General features: G+C 43.1%; 1 protein-coding gene across 1 annotated transcript in view; it reads right to left on the bottom strand.

The window, feature by feature from the left end:
* Positions 1–1,042: 1,042 nt before the first annotated feature.
* LOC308325097 (phosphatase and actin regulator 1) overlaps positions 1,043–24,362 on the bottom strand; it is a 31,189-nt gene continuing 7,869 nt past the window's right edge. Inside the window, exons 3-12 of the mRNA XM_080777505.1 lie at positions 23,513–23,593; positions 20,269–20,469; positions 18,754–19,096; positions 16,226–16,416; positions 15,020–15,176; positions 11,409–11,464; positions 9,462–9,523; positions 6,810–6,950; positions 4,392–4,468; positions 1,043–3,536 (exon numbers count right to left, since the gene is read on the bottom strand). Of these exons, the coding sequence (XP_080633631.1) occupies positions 3,521–3,536; positions 4,392–4,468; positions 6,810–6,950; positions 9,462–9,523; positions 11,409–11,464; positions 15,020–15,176; positions 16,226–16,416; positions 18,754–19,096; positions 20,269–20,469; positions 23,513–23,593 (1,325 nt within the window). The 3' untranslated portion in view covers positions 1,043–3,520. The remainder of the gene's footprint in view (positions 3,537–4,391; positions 4,469–6,809; positions 6,951–9,461; positions 9,524–11,408; positions 11,465–15,019; positions 15,177–16,225; positions 16,417–18,753; positions 19,097–20,268; positions 20,470–23,512; positions 23,594–24,362) is intronic.

The raw sequence follows: 24,362 nt of genomic DNA, 5'->3' as shown, positions 1-24,362 counted from the left end.
TCGCCAGAACCGCGTTCCTTCCTGGGGGTCTGGATGTTCCGGGGACCCCCGTACGGTACACTACAATACAGTAAAGAGCACAGTAGAGTACATAACCATAAATGTATAGTTGCACCGCTCAGTTCACACAGGTGTGATTTTCCCAAATTTTTTAAATGTAGGATGTATTAGGGCTCTACTGACCTCATGCTTCCTTCAATGTATGAGGAGTCAAAGCCACTTCTTTTCACCTGACGGGGGAGTTTCCCCAGTTGGACGTAGCGCGTGGAAGGAACACGTTATTCCAACCAGTTCCTTTCCCCTCCATCAGGCTCCATCTAGCCAGGGGGAGGCAGTTTAGAGACCAGGATTACAGCATGTTTTCTTTTTTTGTGAGGGTACCTACCCTAAGGGACAACAACCCTAGGAGAACAAGCAAACTCCACACAGAAGGGCCCTTTTGCCAACCCTACCTTGGGTATGGCCACTGATGAGGCGGAGGAGAGAACACACCCCCAGTGGCAATTGAACCCAGGACCTTCTAGCTGTGAGGCGACAGCACTACCAACTGTGGCCCCATCATTCAAACAGAGGTTTGAATGTGAAACAAGTTGGGAATATGGTCACTTTTGACAGAAAACTGAAGTTAAAGCTATAACAATTTCAATTAATTCTACATTGGTAAAGCAGCAATAAAAAAAAGGAGGGAGCCGTTGAGGATCACTTCAACAGCTTGATTTTGGACTGAAAAACGTACCTTTTACCGTGTGGAAACTCCCAGCCCACCGCTACGATTGTTATTGGCAATTGTAGGGGTATAGTGGTGTTACCAAGTGTATATGAGATTTGCAAATATTGATCTTTGAATCTGAAATTATTCCTGGTGAAAATATAAACATTCCATATTCTGAGGCTGACATTAGTCATTGTTTTAGCACAACAAAGTATGATAACAGATACACTTGTTTTTTGAGTTTTAAGTTCCACCTTTTCTCACTTTAGTGATTTTATTATTAACACAATACAGATGCATTCAGAAATGGAATTTAATAGACATGTTGCATCGTTTACATGGCATTCTAAAAAAAAAAGAACATCACTTTAAAATTCAGTCAACCCCCCAATTAACAAAGGAAACGGGTTATTGCTGAAATTCATTTTCCTTTGCTTGATTCCAGCGAAATGATAACCTCATGCTTGGCTCACTGGCTCAAACAACAGATGTCAACGGATTTTAAATGTCGCTCTAGGGCCGAGATTGGATAATTGCATTTGTGTTATGTTCGAGAGTTAACAGTGTGTCAAATTCCCAAACATGACATGGTGCTGGAATCCAAAGGGAGCGGGTTCTAGCACGGAGCCCCTCATCTTTCAAGGACTCAGATTAGATAACCCAGTGAAACTGAGAACTAACAAAAACTGGGACAATCTGTGAAACCTATTCTGTTCCAAGTCTCATCAAAACCCCCGTTTGTTCAAGTCTCATCAAAACCCCCGTTTGTTCATATATATATAAACCATAAGTGCATAAACCTTTTGTGCCCCACTTATCAGTATATACTGGGTCATCTATTCTAGCCTCTGCTGCTGGAGTCCTTCAAATTGTGGGGAGGATACATTGTTCCTTTCAGTCAAGACATAAACACAACCTTCCCATTTTGTAATTGTCTAATGACAAGAAAATAAATGTATATTGTGTTAAATAATTTAAAATAATTTGGATCTGTATAAAGCCTATAAGCACAAGGGCACTGGTCTAGGATAAGTGATCAAGGTACATGAGCAGTGATGTCAAGGGAAAAAAGATAAGAGCTCTTACACTGTTAAATCCTCAGTGTTCATTTAACACTTGGTATACAAATGTAACCAAATGGACCCGGAAGGGTTCATTTAGTTACATTTGTACACCCAAGAGCTACATTAACACGGATATTACCGTGTACAATACTGGATGCATAAGAGTCCTCAAAAACAATGGACATATAAAAAGACAAACAAAGCAAAAGATTAAATTAACAAAAAACAAAGCAAAAGACGTGAGAATGCATGACTGCGTTTTCTCATACAGAGTTGGCCCGTCAGCCTCGTTGCCCTTCGGCAGAATATAGTGAGAGACCATTGTTCTAAATAATTTATTAAATATAAAAGAAAATTAAAAACCCTGAAGTGAGGAATAGAATAGTGTACAAGCAGAGTAAACTAAGTTACTAAAGTAACTTGTACCTTTTTCTCTACCAACAGGAGGAGTATTGCTTATTCAAAAGCTAAAAAAAAAAAGTATGGTTGAAAAATGTACAGTATGCAAATACAATGTACAGGTTGAGTAAAGGTAATTCTGTATATAGCTGCAAAACAAGATGAAAAATAAAAACAGAACCATGTGAATATCAATATGATGAGCCCAGCTCTTGGTTCTAAGATCTTCTATTCAATTTATATTTAAGCCACACGGAGCTGTGACATCCCCTGAAGACATAAGTTAACTATTTAAAATCAAAGTCCCACAATTAAAAACAAATCTGACAATAAAATAAATTCAGTAAATTGTTGCACACATTGTATGCAGAATAAATCTTGTTGCATTTTTAAAAATGTCTAAATCCTGACATGAAATTTAACATATTCAGTTTTCTTTAAATGTCAACTTGTCTACCTAGGTATAAACAAAATTTACATTTTTGGAGAGAGCGCAGACATCGCCCTAACTCCCAAATTCACAGTTAGCAATTAGATCAACATTGGTCGGTACAAGTGGGGAAATTGCACAATAAAGCAAGAAAGAGTTGTGACTAGTTAGGACTACGTCGTCATGATACAGAGGGACCTCCAGGGGGCACTGTGATCTAAGAAGAGCAGAGAGAAAATATTGCACATGATTTGAGTGTTGGATCCCTCCCTTTCACGTGTCCCTGTAAGCCATTTCTAAAAGTCCACAAGGAGACCAGCAAAGTTGCATCTCTAGCCGACTAGTGAGTTCATCAAAGCCGATCCTGCACCCGCTCACTGAGACGTCCATATTCCACAGGGACCACGGTGTCGGAGGACCTCCAACGACAACACGTGTAAAGGGAAGGCTTCAACCAGCAGTTAGTAGTACTGTCCACTGAGAGCAGGAGTCGAAATCAAGTCCACGGGCGTCACTGAGGGAACGCATATTATGGAAGAGGGGCATTGGTAGCCCATGACACACCAGAGAATGCCAAATTCAAAACCCCAAAACCTTCTCCGCTGTCCCATCTGCAGGGTGCAGAGTACAGACTAGACTAGAGCCTGGGAGCACAGCGTGAGGGGTTTATGGACTCCACAGAGGGACTGGTGGGAGTCAGTCCGAGCCGTCGTGTGCTGCTACTGTGTGAAGTAGAGGGGAGTCTGTATCTTGGGGGCGTAGTACTACCGACTCAGCTGCGTGGGTCTTGAAAAAAGGCATTTTCAGAAGACATGGCCTTATTGTAGAAACGGGCACCATTTTCCTGCCAGCACTCAATGTTCTCAGTGGAGGAGAGAGTGCCAGTCCGGCGTTGCTAGAGACAGTGGTGGTCGACTACGGTCTGTGAAACCTTAAGGAGAAACATGGGGACAGAAATCATGTACTGTACGAGTACTTCATCTCAAGAGATAGCTTTGTCATTTACACTAGCATACATGGGCAACTGGAGGCCACATGCAGCCCCCACCTTCACTCAATGTGGCCCCGCAGGTTAATATCCGAACATTGACATATTTATTTCAGCTGTTACAATTCCAAACATGCAAACATGACGTGCTTTAATTACTTCAGTCTATATTAGTAGCCGTCTAGTCTTTTAATGTCCAATGTAATTGCATTTAAGTTCATAAAGTTAACGCAAGCAACCTATAACTAAATGCATTTGAAATTAAACAAACATGTTGCTTTTCAGGATTCCAATTCAAAAATAGCAAAAAGTATTCAGGATTTCAATTCAAATATATCAAAAATAGAATATCTACATGCTCAAAACACATCAAAGAGTGCAACGCGTTTTGAGCTTGTAGATCTGCTATTTTTGCTACAACAGTACAGTATATGCAATGTGGCCCTCTGGAGTGGAACTATAGTGGCCCTCTCCATCTTTAAAGTTGCCCACCCCTGATTTACAGTAAGCATGTCACGTGAACCCTATTCTGGACATGTCAAAATAGTTTATCTACGACGTCCTGTATCTACATACATTCCTGGCCATCATTGCTGCATGCAATATCGAACCTGCAAGGTTTTTGAATGACCACAGCCCAGCTCTGAGACGTAGAGAAAGTAGACAGAAATCTTATGAGCTTTAGTGCGGAACAATTTGATGAGGATAAGGTTGAAAATGGGTGAAGTGCCTTTTCTTCCACCATTGTACTATGGAGCATAGATTCAGATTTAATGGCTGCCAACAAGTGAGCAGTACCTGGTTAAATGTCGGCTTGATTCGTGCACTTCCATCTCGTTGCTCTTGAAATCATTGAGTTCCTTCCGTATAGCAGCCTGCAGAGAAACGGAACAGAAAAATTGAGATGGATCTCTAACAGCCTCTCCATGTGATTAAGACATATGTCAGATTTTTCATATTCCATCCTAATTGGCGAAGATTGACTTCTAAAGTGGTTCGTTTGGAACAAAATGCCTCAAATAATGAACGCCGTGACATTTTGCACGCACATACCAAGCCAAAGAAGAAATGCCATACTAAATTGTTAAAAATCAGCCGTTCACCAACTAGCTGAGCCACCAGGTACCCCACGCATTTACTGGTCAATTTAGTAGTTTAAAGGATGGCAGAACTTGGAATACGAAGTCTCTTGACAGATTCCAAGAAGCCTTCATAGCTTAAAATAGTGAAAATACAGATTTATTTTCATCGTTATAGTCAGGGTCATCCGTCAAGACTTGCTAGCAGGAGAATCTACCGAGTTCCTGTTTAACAGAAAAAGGAGGATGTGCCCCAGAAGCCAATAAAATCTCTCATGTGAAGTGAGGGGCGCTCTTATCATACTTCATCACATTCTGTACTCAGCCAATCAAATCATCACATACCGTGGTACAAACACACAAAGCTGTGTATAGGAGGGGCTAGTGCCCCTCAAAAAATAAACGTAATGTGATGTATGATGATAAGAGCGCCCCTCACTTCAGTGTGATAAGCACTACTCATTTCTTATCCCCACACCCAGATGATTAGAAAATGACCTTGGAACTTAGTGAAGATCTGATTAGTATTACGTTATTGATTGATTTCATGCCTTGCAGACAGAGTCAAACGTCCAATTATCAAATCAGTGGCTCAGGTCTCTTTAACAGCCTGAAGTCTGTGTGATGTCATGTGCAAACCGCATCTATCCGGTTGCGTCAATTCAATTTGTAATTTCGTATGACTCAAGGGGACATCGCAGGCCCCGGTCAGTACTGGTCACAAAGCCAGGCCTTGCCCCAGCGGAAAACAACCGATACCCAGGCCGGCCTTAAGATGATACACAGGCAAAATGTGACTAGTGTAGGAACAGAGCCAACGTCAGCAGAGCTGTACCGAGGTTGGAGAGGGTCCTGGGGCACTGTCTGTCCAATTACGGCCTTATATAAGGGCGGCGAAAGGACTGTTGCGTAAGCCGTTGCCGATTCTCCGTGTTTTCAGTCCCCAGGTGTGACGTTCTGGGCTGCACGTCACGTGTACAGCAGAGACTGTGTTTGAGCTCATTAAGAGTCAGTCATTAAGAGCATGGACCGTTGCCTTTTCTTAAATTCCTCTTGCAAAGTTTGTCTCGTTGATTATGTGTGTGTTATTAGTCTACATTTTGGGCCTGCTATTCTATTTACCGATATTCTGTATCTTTATCTCCGTCTTTTTATCATGTTGCTTTCTTTTACCCTGCTCTGTAAAGCACTTTGTGACTATGTCTGGAAATGGGCTATATAATTATAAATTAATTATCATTGGATAGTGAGCAACATAACTGCTTGGAGGAATGGGGGGGGGGTCTTTACACAACGTGGTTGAGGAGGAAATGCCATAAATGGGCAACTAATCCCCCAACCACCATTCTTCTGCATTATGAATGTCTTGATTCTGAAGAATATTGCTGCTATTTTGGTATCAGCTACAGTGGGGGTAGGGATGGATAATTCTACGTGAAGAACCAACTAACAACAAGCCAAGAATAATCTTGACAGTAGGCTATACCCCACGGAATTCATTCACTACTACATGGTTAGAAACGAGTAGTACATGATGTTCGTGTCCCTCAGAACAGCAACAAGGGTCTGTGAGGAACCCGACAGGAAAGCATGAATGTTTAAAATCATTCCCTTTGTTATTTTAAAAACCTTTTAAAATAGTGCAAATAGCTGATCTACAAGCTTGATCCGCTATTTTCACTACTTTTGTGCGACAATCTTATACTATGACGAAGCAGGGCATTCATTCGCCGAAACCCAGAGCTGATATATGGAGATACGAGGTTTGTGCTCGACAGCAACGATACGATAGTAAAATGTTTTGTGGTGTTGATTTTGACAGAAAATCTTGGATTTAGTTTTAGTCACATTTTAGTGAACTGAAATGTTTCAGCATTAGTCTAGTTTATATCGTTAAGATTTTAGTTGACTAAATCTACAGTTGATTTAGTTGACTAAAATGCCTTGATTGCATTGTAGGGTCACATGCGGAAAATGCGTCTAGCTTTTATTTGTTGACAAAATTGTATATATTTAGTTTTTAGTCATCATTGCTTAGTTTTTATCTAGTTATAATTTAGTTTAATTTAGTCAACGAAATCAACTAAATCTAAGTGATGAAGTGAATATATTCTGGGGTCCCACTGGTGGTACTGGCCTTGTCGGCTGCGGTGAGCCGGGTCCAGGGCTTGTCTGCCCGCCTGTCGTAGTCCTCAGACTCAGACACGTCCACGTAGTCACTGAACTGGATGAGGATCTTGGCCTGTCTCAACTCCTCTACGGTGGGCCTCTGGCTTAGCTGAAAACGACACAATCAAATCATTACAACAGACAGACAACAGCCAGGCCATTCCCATTTGCAGTCTAAATTGATACTCGTATACAGTACTCATGTCGGCTACTAGTGATGCGCGGCCTGACCCGTAGCACGCAGGTCCCCCGGGTTGAACGGCGGGGCGGGCAGATGCGTTACAGATTTGCAGACGCAGTTATTGTGGGGTGAGTTACTGTGTGCGAGACTGGCACTCCCTCTCCTCCTGGAATAATCTTATCTTGTGCTCAATGTCTTGCTTATTTGATCAATTATGCACAGCTGCACCCATGATGTGTCTGTATGTATGTCAACTTTATCTTTGAATGTGTAGGACACTCCCTGTAAGCTATCTATCATTTCATGTTCTCTCATACACAATTACAAATAACAGGAAAAAAAGATGAATGGTCTCATCATTCACTCCCCTGACTGAGCTAAAGTGAACTTGTAGGCATATTACCTAGTGCTGAATATGGTTCCGTTCGGTCGCTCATACCCTATTTGGTCATTTGATCGTTTGGTGGTCTCCGCATCTGCTGTCATGTCATTGAGTGACACCAACTGACTGTGCTTGGTTGATCATGTGACGCTGCAAAATATATTAGGGATTAGGGATGGGTCCGATTAATCGAAATCGATTATTAAAATGTATAATCTCGTTTTTCTTTAATGAAAATATGTTGGAAAGGCAATAGTCATCCAAACAGGACAGGACTATAGGCCTACCAAAGTGTGCCTGGGATGTGTCTGTGTAGCTGCATGACCCCGCAGGCACACTGTCGCGCGCAGACGCGTCAGAAGAACCTGAAGCCCTTCTTCTTCGTGGGGTTTTTAGACAGCTGGTGGATGGAAAAGAAGCTCCGCCTCCGCGGCTGACTGACGCGGAGGAGAGCGCTTCCGGGAATCTGTCCGTCGCGACAGTGTGCCTACATGACTGAGAGGAGTGTGAGTGACTGAGTGTGAGTGGAGATTGATTCCAATAAAGATACATGTTTGGAGGATTTAGCAGGTGTTGGGAATTTACCTAATCAGGCTTATAGGCTGGGGTTGCTATGGTGATCAATTTGCAACACTGGTCCAGGGACCACCAGTAGTCCTTGAGGGGGTTCCAGGTGGTCCTCAACCAAAAGATGGAGTTAGTAACCAAATGGACCCTCATTAATTCTCAAGAGTTAAAATCATTGTTAATCTACATCAGGGGTTCCCAAACTTTTTTGGCTTAGGTACCCCTTGGGGGGGGAAGATTTTTTTATTTATATTTTGTAGGGTTCAAATGATTACCGGTAATTGATTATTCGTTAATATTGAATTTCATTTCACGATTTTCACACAAATCACACGCGTGAAGTGAGGGGCACCCACTGTATTTATCGGCCACATGTCTTACGTCCCTTTTGGCAGTTCTCGCACCTCCAATATTTCCTAACGAGCTGAAAGACCTCACCGCAGAAAGACCAATGTGAAAATTCCACTGCGATTTACGTTTATTTGTTTTATTTCTGTAATCAGGTTAGGCGGCATAAGCCTCTGTAATCCCGCCGAAGGACTACAAACATCAACCAGATGGCAATTAATTAATGGAGAGCACACGTCTGTCGCCAGAAATGGCAAAATCTCAGACAAATTATGTCAAAGCACATTTGGAGGGGTTTGGAGGAAAACACAGTGGAGAAGATCCAGCTGTCAAAACCACGACACTCACGAGCAGGGCAGCCATATAGACAATTTCAAAAGAGTATAGACAATTTCATCCCCAGAGAACTTGCTGCCAGCTTAACCCATTTAGGCCTGAAATACCTCATGTTTCAATATCAGTGGTAATCAATATTTCATGTCAAGGACCCCAAAAAGTATATGTAATATGCCTCCGTCCGCCCCATCTGAAAATATGTTGTTCCAGGGACCTCCCCAGAAGCAAAGAATTGAGTTAAAATGTTCACTCTGTAACAATATATATTCAAAGATTTGAAGCACATTTTCACGATTTTTCAAAAATAGCAGACCTAAAAGCTCGTAGCGCTCACTATGAGCTTGTAGATCTGTTATTTTTCAATAGCTAAATTATGTTTAAAACACCAAAAGGGGTTCCCCCCAAAATAGGTTAAGGAGGAATAAAAGGTCAAACTAATTCCTGGCACAATGGCCTTCAGGTGTGTGAAAAGTGCTGCCATGCTTAATGAGGGTGATAGGAACATGCCCAACACCTCCAGATGGGGCGGTGAAGTCCTGGCCACAACCCCACTGAACAGTCAAGGGCACAGAGGACATGACCCTCCCCCCCTGCGGAGATGTAAGAGCTGAAACACTAGGACTGCCGCTGATTTCACTTCTCATCTCAGATGACTCATTTGCTCCGAGTTCGTGTTTGCCAGGTGAACACTAGTATGTGTGACCCAAACAACACATTGTAAAATCCCGGAGAGCTGGCCTGTGGTTCACCTGTGCAAGATCCTGTGATGCTGTGGAATTTTGTCAAGCTATTTTTGGGGGCTTTACCTTTCGCGACAGTCTTCGTTTAAGCTCCCTCTTCTCCTCCAGCTCCTCCAGCTCATTGCGTGCTGCAGAAAAACACACACATGTCAAGCTTTGCACGGTGTTGTACGGCATGCAGCACATGAGCTTAGTGGCTGCTTGGGAAAACATTAAATGCTGGCAAGGATAAAAAAAACGTCATCTTCATTTCGAAAATCAATAAAAAATATAGTTGAAAGAATAATAAACGTAATCTGCATAATATGATCGATTAAAATGCAATAGAACTACATCTATCTCGTCATCTGTCCCCATGATGTTAGACTAATAATCACAGCGAAACTCACATATCCATATGGATACAATGAACCACAAAGCCAAGCTCCAAAGGCCAATTATCAACGTTGGCGCGCAAATAAACTGAGCACATCATCACGTGATTTGTATGCATTATTCAAGATATATGCTGATTTGTATGCATTATTCAAGAGATCTATGCATATCACTGTAGCCAATGTAAAAGGATTAAGGAAAGCAATTCTCCCATTACAGCAAGATCAAAGACATGTTTGCAACTCATATTTTAAGATGTAGATGAACATGTAAGTTGTAATGAAGCCAGATAATTAATTTAACAAACTGTCTGAAAGCTTTTTAAATGGCACAAGAAGACCTGCAGTTATGCAATTCTGCATTTTGCTTTTAGAGCAAGCCTTAAATTATTTCGAAACTTCCTTTTATTGTATGATTGTTAAATGTAATGTTAATGTAACCTACCCCGGATTTGAACCCTGGTCTGCTGTGCAAGTGCTGGATGTTTTACCACTTAGCTAAAAGGTCGTCTCAATAGAAGAGCGGAGAAAACTAATATAACTACCCCAATTGTATGACTATATAAGTTAGACAGATTGGACAAAAATAACATTCTGTTCTCCAAAAGAAAATGACAAAGAATTGCTTTAACATCACTTATCTAGACAGACAAACTCCCCGTTTGCTGTGATCCAACTCCGTAGTTTGCCGTGATCAAATAACGTGTTCTTTCTCAGGCAAAATGCTTACATTTCACTAAAGGATCCTAGTACTGGGTGGATTCCAAACCAATTACCAGGAAGAAGGAAAAGAAACCCAAGCTTAGAGTGGAGTTAAAAAGTAAAACTTACTGGAGGCAGACCAGGACACTGGCCCAAATAACAAGGCCTTCAGCAGTCACAATGAATGCACTAATGTCTGTGCTAAATATATAGCTAGCTACAGAATCCCGTGTAGCACCATCCCCAGTGTAAATGTAACCGAGTGCAAAAGTTAAAATGAAGCCACCTTTTTGTTTAACCGTGCTTATATTGTGGTGCGTGTGTGGATGTCACTCTGGAGTGACTGTGCCAATCAAACAGGAGGAACTGTTTACTAAAAATCACACCAGTGTGAACCGAGCGGTGCAACTATACGTACTGTACTATATTACTGGTACAATTCGTACTGTAACAGGTGAGAGAAGACACCCCCACTCAAGATTGTGAAAGCCCTCCTCCCTGGCCTGTGTGTGTGTGTCCCAATCAGGAGCACAGTTGTTGACTTAAACAGGAGGCTAGTAAAGACCCCTCCTTGAGTCCTTACTACTCACTATACTGTAGGTCGTGCTCAGACAGACCCAAACACACACACACACACACAAAGTCACTGTTGGGAGCGACTAGCACCGCTTAAAAATCTGAAGAGAGTTCCGTGCTACAGAACTGACTGTGATTGGGTTGAGACGCTTGGACATGATTCTTCAGGGGGCTTTCCTGCTGTTCGCCTGCCTCAAATATTTGAAGTGCCCTTGAGCAAGGCACTGAACACAAGAAAGGAGGTTGTAAATAAATAAAAAGGAGAGAAACCTGGTTGATTCATCATGATCACGGGAAAAACTGAAAATTGACATTGGCAGCATAATGATGCTGCTTTAGCTACGAAAAGCAAAAGACTCACGTTTCAGGATGTTCCGCTGTTCCAGCTCTTCAGCCGTGGGCCTCTGACTCAACCGCCTGCAGAAAAACACACTCATGGTCAGCACACACGCGTCGCAGACCCATCATGGTCAGCAGACACACAGCCATGGTCAGCACAGCCTTGTACGACAATAATGCACCGTCAGCAAGGCTAGTAGACTTTGAACAGATGAAAACATAAAATAAAGAATAGGGGTGACCCGATAGCAGAGTTGTTAGGGCGCATACCACTGGGCTCAAAAGTCCCCAGTTCAATCCCCCCCCCCCCCCATGTTAACTGACTAACTCTCTCTAACGGTCTGTCAAATAATGTCTTAAAAACACCCTTTTTCACAAAAAATAGTGATGGATAAACAAAAGAATAAATAGAAAAATGTTCTCCTCAGAGAACAGGTCCCTGTCAGCCGGGCCAGGTAGTAGAAGTCACTTCAGTTATAGATGGCAATGTGAAAGAACCTGTTATAGCGCCAACATGAGGCCAGTTCGAAAAAGTTCAGCATAGTATTAATTTGTGAGAGTGTAAATATGGACCATTATGGGTCCGCAGTTTAGTTGTTGCACTTGCTACAGCATGTAATGTAAATATCAACCTACTGTACAATGGTGATGTCACTGCCAATTGCCATCGTCCAACAGAAACCCTCAGCTAGCATAGTTTAAACAGTCATAAATAGTTTGAAAACGGTCATAAATAATCCACAGAGTCGCTGCCTCTGTGGTCACATGCACTTCAGAGGAAGCTAGGCTGGTTTATCTTCCTAAGCGTTTTTCTTTGCCGGTTAAAGTCATTTCCTGTAATGACACTTCTCTTTAGCATAACACCATCCATCCTAGACCTGTTATCCAACAGACAGTTTGACTGACTGCCCGTCAGCAAAACTGACATTTCGCGCCAGGCTGGCATATTTTCAGTTCGATGTAAATAGACAGTTCTCTAGTTAGTCCCAAAGGAAACTTAATATGTTATGTTCATGTGAACTGGACATTACTTTTTATTGCCTGTAAAAAATATACATATATAATTTTGCGACTAGTGCCAACCTGAGAACATTGATTTGGTTGCGTTTTGCGCAAATTAACACTCATCTTAAACCATTACGTTTTTAACTGCTGTGTCACTGACACACACACACACACACACACCAATTCAGAAAATATACGGTGAGCTTGTAGATCGGCACGCGCCACAGTATAAATCAGGATAAAGAGTTGCTTGTCTCGCCCGTGCTCCCATCATGCCTTTTCCTGCTCGAGTGCACCCACTCAGGAGAGAAACAAGATGGGGAGGGAGGGGACTGCATGAGAGTCCTTCGCTTCCCAAAACAGGCTGTACAACATCTGATCAATGTCTGTCCATCCCTACACACACGCGCGCGCGCGCACACACACACACACACACACACACACACACACACAGCCCCTGCCTAAACAATTTCCACCAATTTAATCTCCATACGAATCATGGTTGTCATCTTCATTATGCAACAAAGCGGCAGTCTGTGTGTACGAGGTCACAGGACCCAGGCCATAATGGCATTATGCAAGGAATTACAAGCTTTTATGAAAAGGCCAATATGATAAAAAAAAACATTTGATGGATGGTAAATACGTTACATTTCCATGCGTTTCCCCGTGGGGGACAACAAGGACAAGAGAACAGGTCAGAACGTCCTACAGCAGGATTTATTTATCGTGATCAGCTTTGATTGGCTGAACACCAAGGACTGTGCTTGGTGGACAAATAGCACAAAATTGTGAATAATGAACGTGTCTGGTGGTGATGACACTGGAGAAAGGAGAGTGGGGCAGGGCTTTTTTGGGAATACGACAGCCAGCCAGGCAGGCGGACGGACGGGCAGGCGGGCGGGCCTTCTGGGAACACAGCTCGTTTCAGCCGCAGCGGGGGGAACAGAGGCTAGCGTGCCAATGACACTCTCGCTTCCCCTTCCTAGCAACCACATTTCCCGTGCCTCCATTCGCATTATCCTTCCATTTATTTCTGCTGATGGGATTAGTTATGGGGTAGGGCTGTGTTGTGGTTATTGGACTCATATTATGATATCCAAAATCGCAGGAGTCTGGATGTCATCCGAAGGGTTGTTTTTAAAATGTAAAGTTATTGTCTACAAAAAAAAAAGAAGAAAAAAAAACAGAAATGTGAATAAACATGTGAGCTTGTAGATGCTATATTCGCATAAATAAAGAAATCACAATACGGATAGAAGTATTTGGTCAAAAATAGTGACATTTGGCCCGGACGGTTACATCAACCGTCTGGGCACCTAGGCTGCCAAGCCAGCCGGACGGCGTGCCACGGGTTCGACTTCCGAGCCCGGCGGCCTTTTCCGTGGGTCACTCCCCATTACTCTCCCCCTTTCCTGTCTAATTACTGTACCCTATCAATAAAGGCAAAAAACGCCCCAAAAAGAATCTTTAAAAAAAACATGACATTTGATTTTACCCATATCGCTCCATAGCCCCACTATGTGTTCTACACATCATGTCCTCTCCTCCCGAGTCCCGAGCTCATCTTTGCTCTCATAGGGTGAGAACGCATCGAGGAAAGCGGAAAGTGTGGATGAAGAAATATGATCCACAGGCACAGTATGTGATCCACTGAATTCACAAACTGTCAGAAAGCATGTGTTGATTTTTTCTGCGTCCGTGTGTAAGCACTGTTGAATTGTTTGTGACGTACAATAACTGTACTGTACTGTGTGTGTGTGTGTGTGTGTGTGTGTGTGTGTGTGTGTGTGTGTGTGTGTGTGTGTGTGTGTGTGTGTCTCAGTATGGACAAGCAAATATGCAACGGTTTTGTGGAGGAGTCGAGTGGTGATAATTTGGCACACACATACATCAACTGTGGTGACTCAGTGAGCGAGGGAGGAAGGCAGCCAGTGGGAGGGGGAGAGTGAGAGAGACACACACACACAGAGAGAGACAGAGAGAGAGAAAGAGAGAGAGACACACACAGAGAAAGACACAGAGGAGAGAGACACAGAGAGAGAGACACACAGAAAGAGAGTGGGAGGGAGAGAGAAAGATTCAGAGTGTGTGCAAGAGTGGGAGGGAGAGAGAGAGAGATGATGCGTCGCCGAAATTAGGTCAGCTCCCATCTTCAGAGGCTCTCTTTAACGAGATGGAGGGCTTATCGTTATCGGACACGGAAGGGGAACATTTAAATGACGTAAAAGTGCTATCAGACAGTGAGAAGTTGATGAGTGCAGTTGCTTTTGGCCCGACACAATCAGAGTGAGTGCTGTCAGCTGGAACATCAGCCCATTATCAAACCGCCGTTCAAAAACAGGTCTTGTTTGGCTTTGAGCGCAGCACTTGTTCCAAAACTACAGCGCAGCAGTTGGCTGCAGTGTAACATTCAATTGGCTTACAAGAAAACTACATTTTTGACTAAAGATTACGTGCAAGCGGGTGCACAGTAAAATCCTCAATTGTTGCACTGGTTACACAAGTGGTACAGATTACATCAGAATTCAAAAACGGCTAGTCCGGAATTCCCACCATTTCCGATAAATGAACAATGTGTGCGTGCGTGCGTGTGTGTGAGAGAGAGAGAAAATGCGTCCCACTCACCGTGTGAGTTTGGTGCCTATCTGCTGCCTGGACTCCAGCCTCTCCTCGTCCGTCTGCATGGGCAGGATGTTCTTCTCCTCCAAGTCTCTCTTGGACGGACGGTTGCTCAGCTTGATGGCCAGAGAGTCCTTCCTCAGCACCTTCACAGCCAAGCGACCTACAAAATGGACAGTCAATCACAGTCACTGCGGGAGAGCTTGGTGCAGGCCAGGGACACCAACATTTGCAAAACCAGTGATTCTCTGCCTTGTTTCCACAGACCTCAAAGTTTGATATATGCATGTTACGTACCGCCGTTTTATTTTAATTAGCTCTGGGACTCCAATCATTTGGTTCCATTTGTACACTCTCAGGCCTCATTCACACGTATCAATCAAATGTTTGGTAATTTTTTTAGGCCACCACAATGCTTCCAATGGGAGTCACATGGTTTGACCAAACATTTGTTTTGTGGGGGGGGGCAGAACACCACCAGCAATCAAACACTAATGTTTGGTCAAACCATGTGACTCCCATTGGAAATGCATTGTGGTGGCCTAAAAGAAAACAAAAAATTTAAAAATGACCAAACATTTGTTTGATACGTGTTAATGAGGCCTCAGAGTTACAGTCCTGTATAGCCTGGACCCAAAATTGTGAACCAGTGTCTTAATGCAACCCTTACGGACCGGTACGAGTCCACTCTCAAGAGTTAAACTATTTTCTGCCCATTACATCATCAGTGGGATTTTCTAGCTATCCACAGCCTCCCTCTGACATGCAGAAGACAGAAATCCTACCATGGTATTGTGAGCATTAGCAAGGACTGATATACACATGCATTACACGTTGTTTTTAGAGAACAAAGTAGGCTACTGTGATTACTCCTCGTTCGATAGCTTAAAAACTATCATTCTGCAGTGTCGCAGTGACCGCTTAAATACCGCCAACATAATTTTGCTGTGTCACAATGACCGCTAAAAAAAAAAACCATCAAAATGATTCTGCATTGTCACAATGACCACTTAAACCCACTAGACTTGGTCCACTGTAGAGAGTTGTCACTGTACAGCTTCTTTCCGTCTACACCTAATCTCTTTGCCACAAGCTTGTGAGCTTGTAGCTCTACCATGTTTGGATAATGTTCCGCCCAGACTATGGATGCTGGGGATCAAGTAGTTAAATAAAAATCCACCAAAACGACCACCCCTTGGTAATATGGCTTACTTGTAAATATGTCGTCATCATCTTCATCGTCATCGGTGTCATCATCCTCTTCGTCTTTATACATGCTGGGCAGGTCCTCGTAGTCGCTCTCGTTTGGCATGTTCTCCTTGTCATCGTCACAGTCTATGATCGCAGGCGGGATGTCCCTCCTGTCCATTAGAGCACACTGTCCACCACCATGTAAGGCAGAGCTGGAAGATAAGAGGAACATCTGCCTTGTTAACGAGTTAATGAAATACACCTGAACATTTATTTTCTGTTTTGCAGGTGTGAAGGCTTGTTGGAATTCTGGTGCGGCAGAAAAAATAAAAATAAACTCTATCACTTACACTAACTTTAATTGGGCCAAGAGGCTGCAGGTATATTAACCCATTCTGGGCGGGAACCCCTTTTGGTGTTTTAAGAAATATGTTATACTTTAGATATTGAAAAATAGCAGATCTACAAGCTCATAGCGCTGCACAGAGTGCCGCGCTATGAACTTGTAGATCTGCTCATTTCGAAAAATCGTGAAAATGTGCCTCAAATCTTTGAATATATTGTTACAGAGTGATTTTTTTTTAACTTAAGCTTCTGGGGAGGTCCCTGGAACAACATATTTTCAGATGGGGGGGCGGAGGCATATTACACGACTGATACAGAAACATAAGGTTTTCCAGAAAACTTTCATGATTTTGAAGACATTTTTTTAATTTCGACGTCAGGCCAAAATGGGTTAAATACATGAATAGTCGAGTGGAGTGGGTTCTTTTTTTTTTATTGAAGGAAGAACAGACACAAACAAAAACTCAACTAACAAGACAATACGGGAAAGAAAAAGAAAAGAAAAAAGGACAAAAAGTAAAAGAAAAAAGGCTGCATTTTTCATATTACAATAAACATTCAATGAAATCCTATTGCAATATCGCTAGCCTGAGAGAAGAGATTGAGTGGAGTGGGTTTTAATCCATGTTATCAGAGAGCATCACAACGTGAATACCCACAATTCCCTGCTGAGAAATTGACACAGGGAAACTATGCAAGCTCATTAGAGAAGTATTGAGACGGCCAGGAAGACGAGAATGGAAACGTGTGCCTTTGTGGAGGAGCTACTGTATGTGGCGGGAATCGGGATCACACTACAGTATTTAACTACAAGAAGAGCACAAATACACATAAAACAAATAGTACAAATCCTACACAATCCCTTGCAAGCCTTTTAGTTTTAACTATGATGAACAGCAGGGAAAACGATTTACACAGCTTGTATAACACAAACTACGGCTTAGCACTACTATTCAAATGTACATCAGTATGATATCAAGTGCTAAACCAATGAACCATTTGATGAACAAATGACAATTTCAGACCTATTGTTAAGTGATGGTTTAGGTTTATTAAATAATGTTCAATACCCTACCCTGTCCCTTCCTATAAAAAAAAGAAAAGGAAAAAAACACACTTCAAAGACAAACAAAACTAGGCCATGCTTTACGGAACCGAGTGTTCTAGCACAGATCTTTGTTTGTCAGAAGCAGAGCATCATACTAGCATCTTTTCTAAAAGGTTCAAGACTTTTATATCTGTAATGTATCTGTGGGGATTTTTAAAATCACCCTGCAGCACAGAGTGACACAAGAACCGTCAGCTCATCTAACAGAAATAAGAGATAATGTGAGAGGTATACAGCCGAGTAAATGTTAGAATATATTGGAGGTTTGACACGCACCGCCTCAGTACAGTATGATCATTTTGTTGTACAACAATACCCATTCACTCTCAGAGCATCTGAAGTACATAAATAGTGGCTATTGGGAAGAAGTTTTGCATGTCCAAAACGGTTACTTTTCAGGAAATGGGCAAAACTATTTGTGCTCCAGTGAATCCAATATAATAGTCATGATGTAGTCAAACATTTTTAATACTTCCCATTGGTTAAAATATTTATAAAAGCCACAGATAGACTTAATCACTTTCACTTTAAAAACATATTCAGTTGAAGAGATACAAGATTTCTGCCCGACAGCAACACTATGTTTGTGACGCCATCATGTGTGCAGCTTTATCAGGCTGCTGCAGGCTCAGGGATACAGGATGACACTGTTCAAAGTACCAGTGATCCATCCGCTTTCTTCAACATCATGTTCTCTTCTTGTGTGCTTATTCATATCCCATCCTGCTTAGCTCCCTCAGTCATGACTCATGACTAATATTTTCCAGCTAGGTTTAAGCGACCTCTGCAAATGTATTATATTAAACGTCATAACATGCCGTGTGACTCCAGCATGCGGTCATCTTGTTCTTCTCAGAGCTTACGTACAGAAGGTTAATTCAACTGAATTACTGTTGAATTACGGCTGCTGACCACCACCTCAGAGGATAGCTCTGCGGGTGACAACAGAAGTCTACTTTGGGCCAGGATTAATGCACGTTTTCTTGTGAGGGTACCTACTCTAGGGGAGACAGGGAGAACATGCAAACTCCACACAGAAAGGCCATTTTGCCAACCACACCTAGGGTATGTGGACACCGTTTTACGTGTAACCAACCTTTCAAACCTCTGCATGGACAGCGCCAGGGTTTTGTTGAGCTCCTCGATGATGCGGCTGGGGTGGTGCATGCTGCCGTACTGGAGCTGGAGCGGGTGGCCGTGGCTCTGGCGGAGGCTCGTGGTCAGACACGTGAGCTGGGACGGCAACAGGGTGCCGCCGTGGTGCGGGGGCACGCCCTGAGGTGGGGGACACTTTTGGGCGAAGGTGCTGAGGGGGTTGGGAGACGGAGAGGGGGTTCCCCGCCCCCCCGTAGGCACACAAATCATCACCTTCTTGGGAGGTAGAGGAGGAGAGAGCCTCCCGCCGAGCATGCAGGGTAGCTTCATGGGCTGGAAAGAGTCTGCAGAGAACGTGTCAAGTGAGATGAGCGAACACTCACATTGATGCACTGCAGGAAACTCTGCAGTTTTGTGTAGAACCATTACATTAGTGTTTCCCCTACATGCATTTAACTGCGCTGCTAACTTTGCTTGCTGTACAGTGTACATCATCTCAACATATTAAATCGAAGTAAATCTAAGTAATAGTAAATTTGTTCGTTTTGTCAAGAAAGCAGGTAAATGGGGCAGTTAAAAAAAGTTTAAAAAAAAACTAATTGCAGATGTGATGCATTGTGAGCTTGTAGATTTGCTATTTTTATAGCAGTTTTTGCTATGTTTGTGTGACACTGTAATATGACGAAGTAAGGCATTAGGCATTAATGTACAAGAATATAAATTAAAAAAATGAAATATGGAGATATGTTTCTGCCCAACAGCCACATCATGTGGCCATTATATTTCGCCAAATTAGGTCTACACTACACCTCATTGATACCCATGCAATTGCACCGGTCTAACTACCCCTGACTATATTTGAGCCCCCATGGTGGATTTATTTAGGGGCCCTGTATGGATTAGAAAGCTAAATATAAATTAAAAAAGGGGTCCCCTGACTGTTTGGTGCCCCAAGAGGCCTCCTAGTTTGCCTACAGCAAAGTACTGGCCACATGACGAGGCCAGTACACAAACTCAGTGGGCTGAGCTGGGCTCAGTGTTGATTTGAGTGGTGGGAACAAGCCAACTAGGCCACGGTAATGCTACTTCCCAGTGACTGACAGATTTTACAGTGACCGTTTACTCTACTGCAATTATTTGAAAACGTTGGTATTCTTTCTTTTTACAAGCTACAGTTCAAGAGTTACACGCACAAATGTCAAGCTGTCCTTTATAAAACAACCATGAGGTCGATTTGAAACATTTGGGGCGGAGGTTGCAATGTTTCACGCTGATCAGTCCAGCAGTGTCCAAGATTAGCACACAGCACACAGACAGACAAATTTTTGTCCTTGTATGTCGGTTTACTGCTAATCCAGGAAGCAGATATTTTAGCCGCTAATTCATCGGCGTGGCTGAGATCATTACAATCAAAGCATATGAAGTAAAATGGTGGATGCATGACTTTAAAGTGCAACAGGGTGCAGCTACTTCTTCCACCACTGTTTGAGAGTGTTCAGGAACATAGATAACTCACCTGTGCTGTGGTTCCTGGAGAAAGGCTTTGGAGGGAGGGCAGGAGGCTGTTTGTGGTACAATGGGGGCTTGGCAGGGGTACCCTGAAAGTCACCTGGGTATGTAAAAGACTTCTTGCTGGGCATAATCATAGAAGACTTCAGAGAGTGGTGGTCCTGAGTGCAGACCCTGCCATCCATTGAAGATCGGAATTCAACAGTTGCTGATGAGAAACAATAAAAACAAAGTTAGTGTTTTTAATCTGCTCTGATTGAAGAATGCCGTTTGCCGAACGCGTCATGTTCTCAAATAAACGTGAAAAATTACATCAGAGCCTGTCTTGCATCTTTTCTTTTGGAGTGCCGCTTTTTCCACTTAGTTGGTTTATGAGTCAAGTTATTTTCAAAGCTGAGCACCCACTGCCTCAACCAAGGGCGGTTTCCAGAGGAAGCACACCTGCTTTTCTTTCTTTAGTCTGATTATGACTGAATAAGGCAAATCACTTTCCCCACAAATGCTCCAAATGCTATTAGTTACACACATTCCAGCTGTTAATGGCATGGCAGTGTGGCCCCTCCGATTCTAGGAGAGGCCTGTGCTACCCGTGAGAACACACCCTGGACACACAACTTTAACGCATTACCGGCCGACTGCTAGTAGTGACTACAAAGGTGTGGGTGGAAAAAAAACGTGTGAAATATGTGGCAATTGCCAATTGCCTAAACTGTAATCCTGACCACTACTCTCCCTCTGCCAGCCTGGGGAAACCCCTGAACTGAGCTCATGCTTACTTCAATGCATGAGGAGTGAACAGGTCGCTTACTGTGCAACCGTGACCCTTATATTATCATTATAATGATTTTATATATATATATATATATTCATTCCCCCCCTCTTTGTTTCCATTAAAAACAACTTTGAGGTATCGCTCAATAACGCGATACCGTCCACCTAGTACTGGATAAGGCATGTCACGGGGGCATTGTCATCTTGAAAAAGAGACCATTCCCAGGATATAAATGATTCATCATAGGATAAAAGAGATCAATCAGAATAACTTTGCAGTGACCCAACCCTCCCTAAGAAGTCCTATGGATCAAAGACATGCCAGGAAAATGCCTGCTCAGCATGTCAGAGAGCATGATGTCAAACGTTTCATTAAGTTTATCGTCTCATGCAGTACCTGTATGTAACCATACAGTATGCTATCGTTATGTTTCTCCAGTCATTTATTCAGCTTTTTCCTTTAATTTGTCAGCCATCTGCATGTGCGTGTGTGTGCGTGTGTGTGCGCGCATTTTTCCATCAACTGATTCTACCATGACAGCAGTAGCAACAGGCTTCTTGTTTTCTCGTTGCCACCTGAGGCATCCAATTGGTAACAAGAAGACATGACTCATTTCAACACAGAGACCAGTTTCCTCCTGTAGTTTTGGAGGCCTGATGGAATTATGGTGACAAGCCCTACATTTGTGATTGATGGAAACAAACAAAAAGGCATGTGTCATTTGATTTGGGATTTGGGTTTGGCGTTCACCCAGTTGAATGAAAAAGGTTGGGGTTCACCCGTGTGAAGTGAGTGGTTGAACTCCGTGTAGGGGTCCCTGGAAGTTCCAGACCCACAGGAACACAACCAGGGTGACGGCCCGGTTCCGGCGAGCCGCCCCACGTCCGAAACGGTCGAGAAATGACAGAGTTACCGTGTGGGGGTCCCCGGAACATCAAGACCCCCAGGAACGTGCCCAGGGGGCCAGCCTGGTTCCGGCGAGCTGCCCCGCATCCGAAATGGTTGAGAAATGACAGTTACCGTGTGGGGGTCCCTCTACTGTACGTCACTGTACTGTAACACCACAAATCATCATACACTTGGTTGTGAAAACCAACCAAATGCTATTTCGTGCTCAGACAGATCCAGCCAGGGACCATGGGACACAGCCAGGGACAAACATAGCTGTCTATAGGAGTGGTTGCACCACTCAAAAAAGTTTAATATTGGTTAAAAAGGTACTTGACCTACTGGCAGCTAAGTCTGAGTGCTCAGAAGCTGATAAATGGAACTTTTGTTTTTCTACATTGTACATACGACTTGCTATATTGACCAGGGACTAGAAAAATGTATCTTTGAAAGCACATTTATTCTTGAGAAACATCTACCATGACAGAAAATGTAGAAGGATTGGTGTGCTGCTTTTCATTCTATCCAGTCAGTGCTAGACAGGGTTTGGCTGGTGTGTTGCGTGCCAGTTAAGGGTGTCAGCCAGCTCAAAGCCGATTATACTCCAGTGGCCAATGAGATGAAAGATTTATATATTTTTTGCCATAATGGGATTTATAATCCCCGCCCCTCTCTCGCACATCACTTCCATTTAGAGCATTATCAGATGGCAGATTGACAGGCATATGACTTGGAACAACTTTGTTACAGCTCCACAACCCGTCAGGCAAAATAGTTTATAAAACTGAACTTGGAAGTCATATCTCTAGATGACCAATAGTAAGTCTTAGTCTTGTATCTGCACCAACCACTGGCAGCACTTGAAACATTTAAACCCTAAATACATTGTTTACCAGGGTGGGGTCCCCCAGGGGTTCATGTGGTTAAACATGTTAATAGATTAACTCAAGGCTGTGTAATTTAACAGCATATCTTCTCCTCTCACAGCTTAAAGTCATAACTGTAAGATTACTTCCAGTAAGATGCCTAAGGGCGAGGATGTGTGAACGCATCTGCCTGGGTGACAGCAGACTGCTGGGCCAGTGCTGGAGCTTTGGAATGGGGGTCAGATCAACATATCCACCTGGGTGACAGCAGACTGCTGGGCGAGCACTGGTGCTTTGGCAAATTGGCATGGGGGGGTAAGATCTTAATTTTTGGGCCTGTTGAGAAGTCGGGCTCGTTGAGAATTAGTGTAGCTGGGCGCGGCTGCACTAAAACTTGCACTACAGGCCCGTCTAGAGTTTAAATGGACAGGTATCGGTCAAAAGGGAGACATTGAAGAGGAAGGATGGATGGGGAAGGATCAACATATGGAATGTCTGAACAGGTCAGCTCCATATATGGAGATTTAAAGGTTTGAGGTCAGTAGTTGCTGGCCAATATTGATGACATCAGGGATCTCCATATATGGGCTTAATATTAATCCCATATATCCCTGATGTCACGTGATGCCACGTGCCCGACCAACACACTGACGGGAAATGCACGATTCCATAGTTAACTGCAACCTTCGGTCCCAATAAGAAACTCAAACATTTCATATTCTTACCTTTTTCAAAAATCTCCTTCAGCACACCTCTCTTGATCAACTCCTCCCTGCTCTGTCTCACTGACATCTTCCTTTCCAAAGCTGAAAGAGAAGGAAAAACGTTTGATTTTATGAGTAGATTCCCTGTAAAGACCACACAGAAAGGCCTTAGGCAGGCAACATGGTTATAAACTTAAGAGTAGTCTCATGAATATTCATCATATTTTAAAATGAATTATTAATGTACCCAGCCAAATTAGACCTACAATTCTGTGGAGGAATGTAGAAAATGAGTACTATTACCATCTGAAAATCTCATTCACTTAACCTTTAACCATTAAGCTCTGAATTTAAACGTAATTAAATGAATAAAAAATTGTTAAAGATCACATCCTCCGATCATTCCAATCAAAAGGCTGCCGCTCCATATGAGCAAAGCTAAAATTACACCTCCTATAGTAATGCATTATGTACAAGCGGCCATGTCCCAAAGCTACTGCTTGTAGCTATCTTTAGATGCCTGTAGCCATCTTTAGATTTCATTTTCTGTCGCTGGGCTGAGAGGAGGTGGCTAAACGTCACGCTAGTCATTTAAAAATCTACCCCTGCAAAGGACCCAATTAAGATTGTGAAATTAGGATCAGCGAGACCCCTGCACAACAATCTCCCTGCAGGCCAGTGGCTCCTGCTTCAAGCAGAAGGAGACCACAGCTTGCGTGCGTGTGCGTGTGTTACATGTGTAGGACCCTGGAGTGTGCTGCTCTTTCCTGACCCAAGATAGTCGATGTCGCCAAAGCTAAAACCTCCTCCTCCTAGACTTATGACAGCCTGACCTTGTGCTTCAGTCATAAAAACACCATGGATTATTTAA

Source organism: Protomyctophum bolini (genome assembly GCF_963924005.1).
Source record: "Protomyctophum bolini genome assembly, chromosome: 12".
In the NCBI taxonomy this organism is placed as follows: Eukaryota; Metazoa; Chordata; class Actinopteri; order Myctophiformes; family Myctophidae; genus Protomyctophum; species Protomyctophum bolini.
This window is presented reverse-complemented; position numbering and strand designations above follow the sequence as displayed.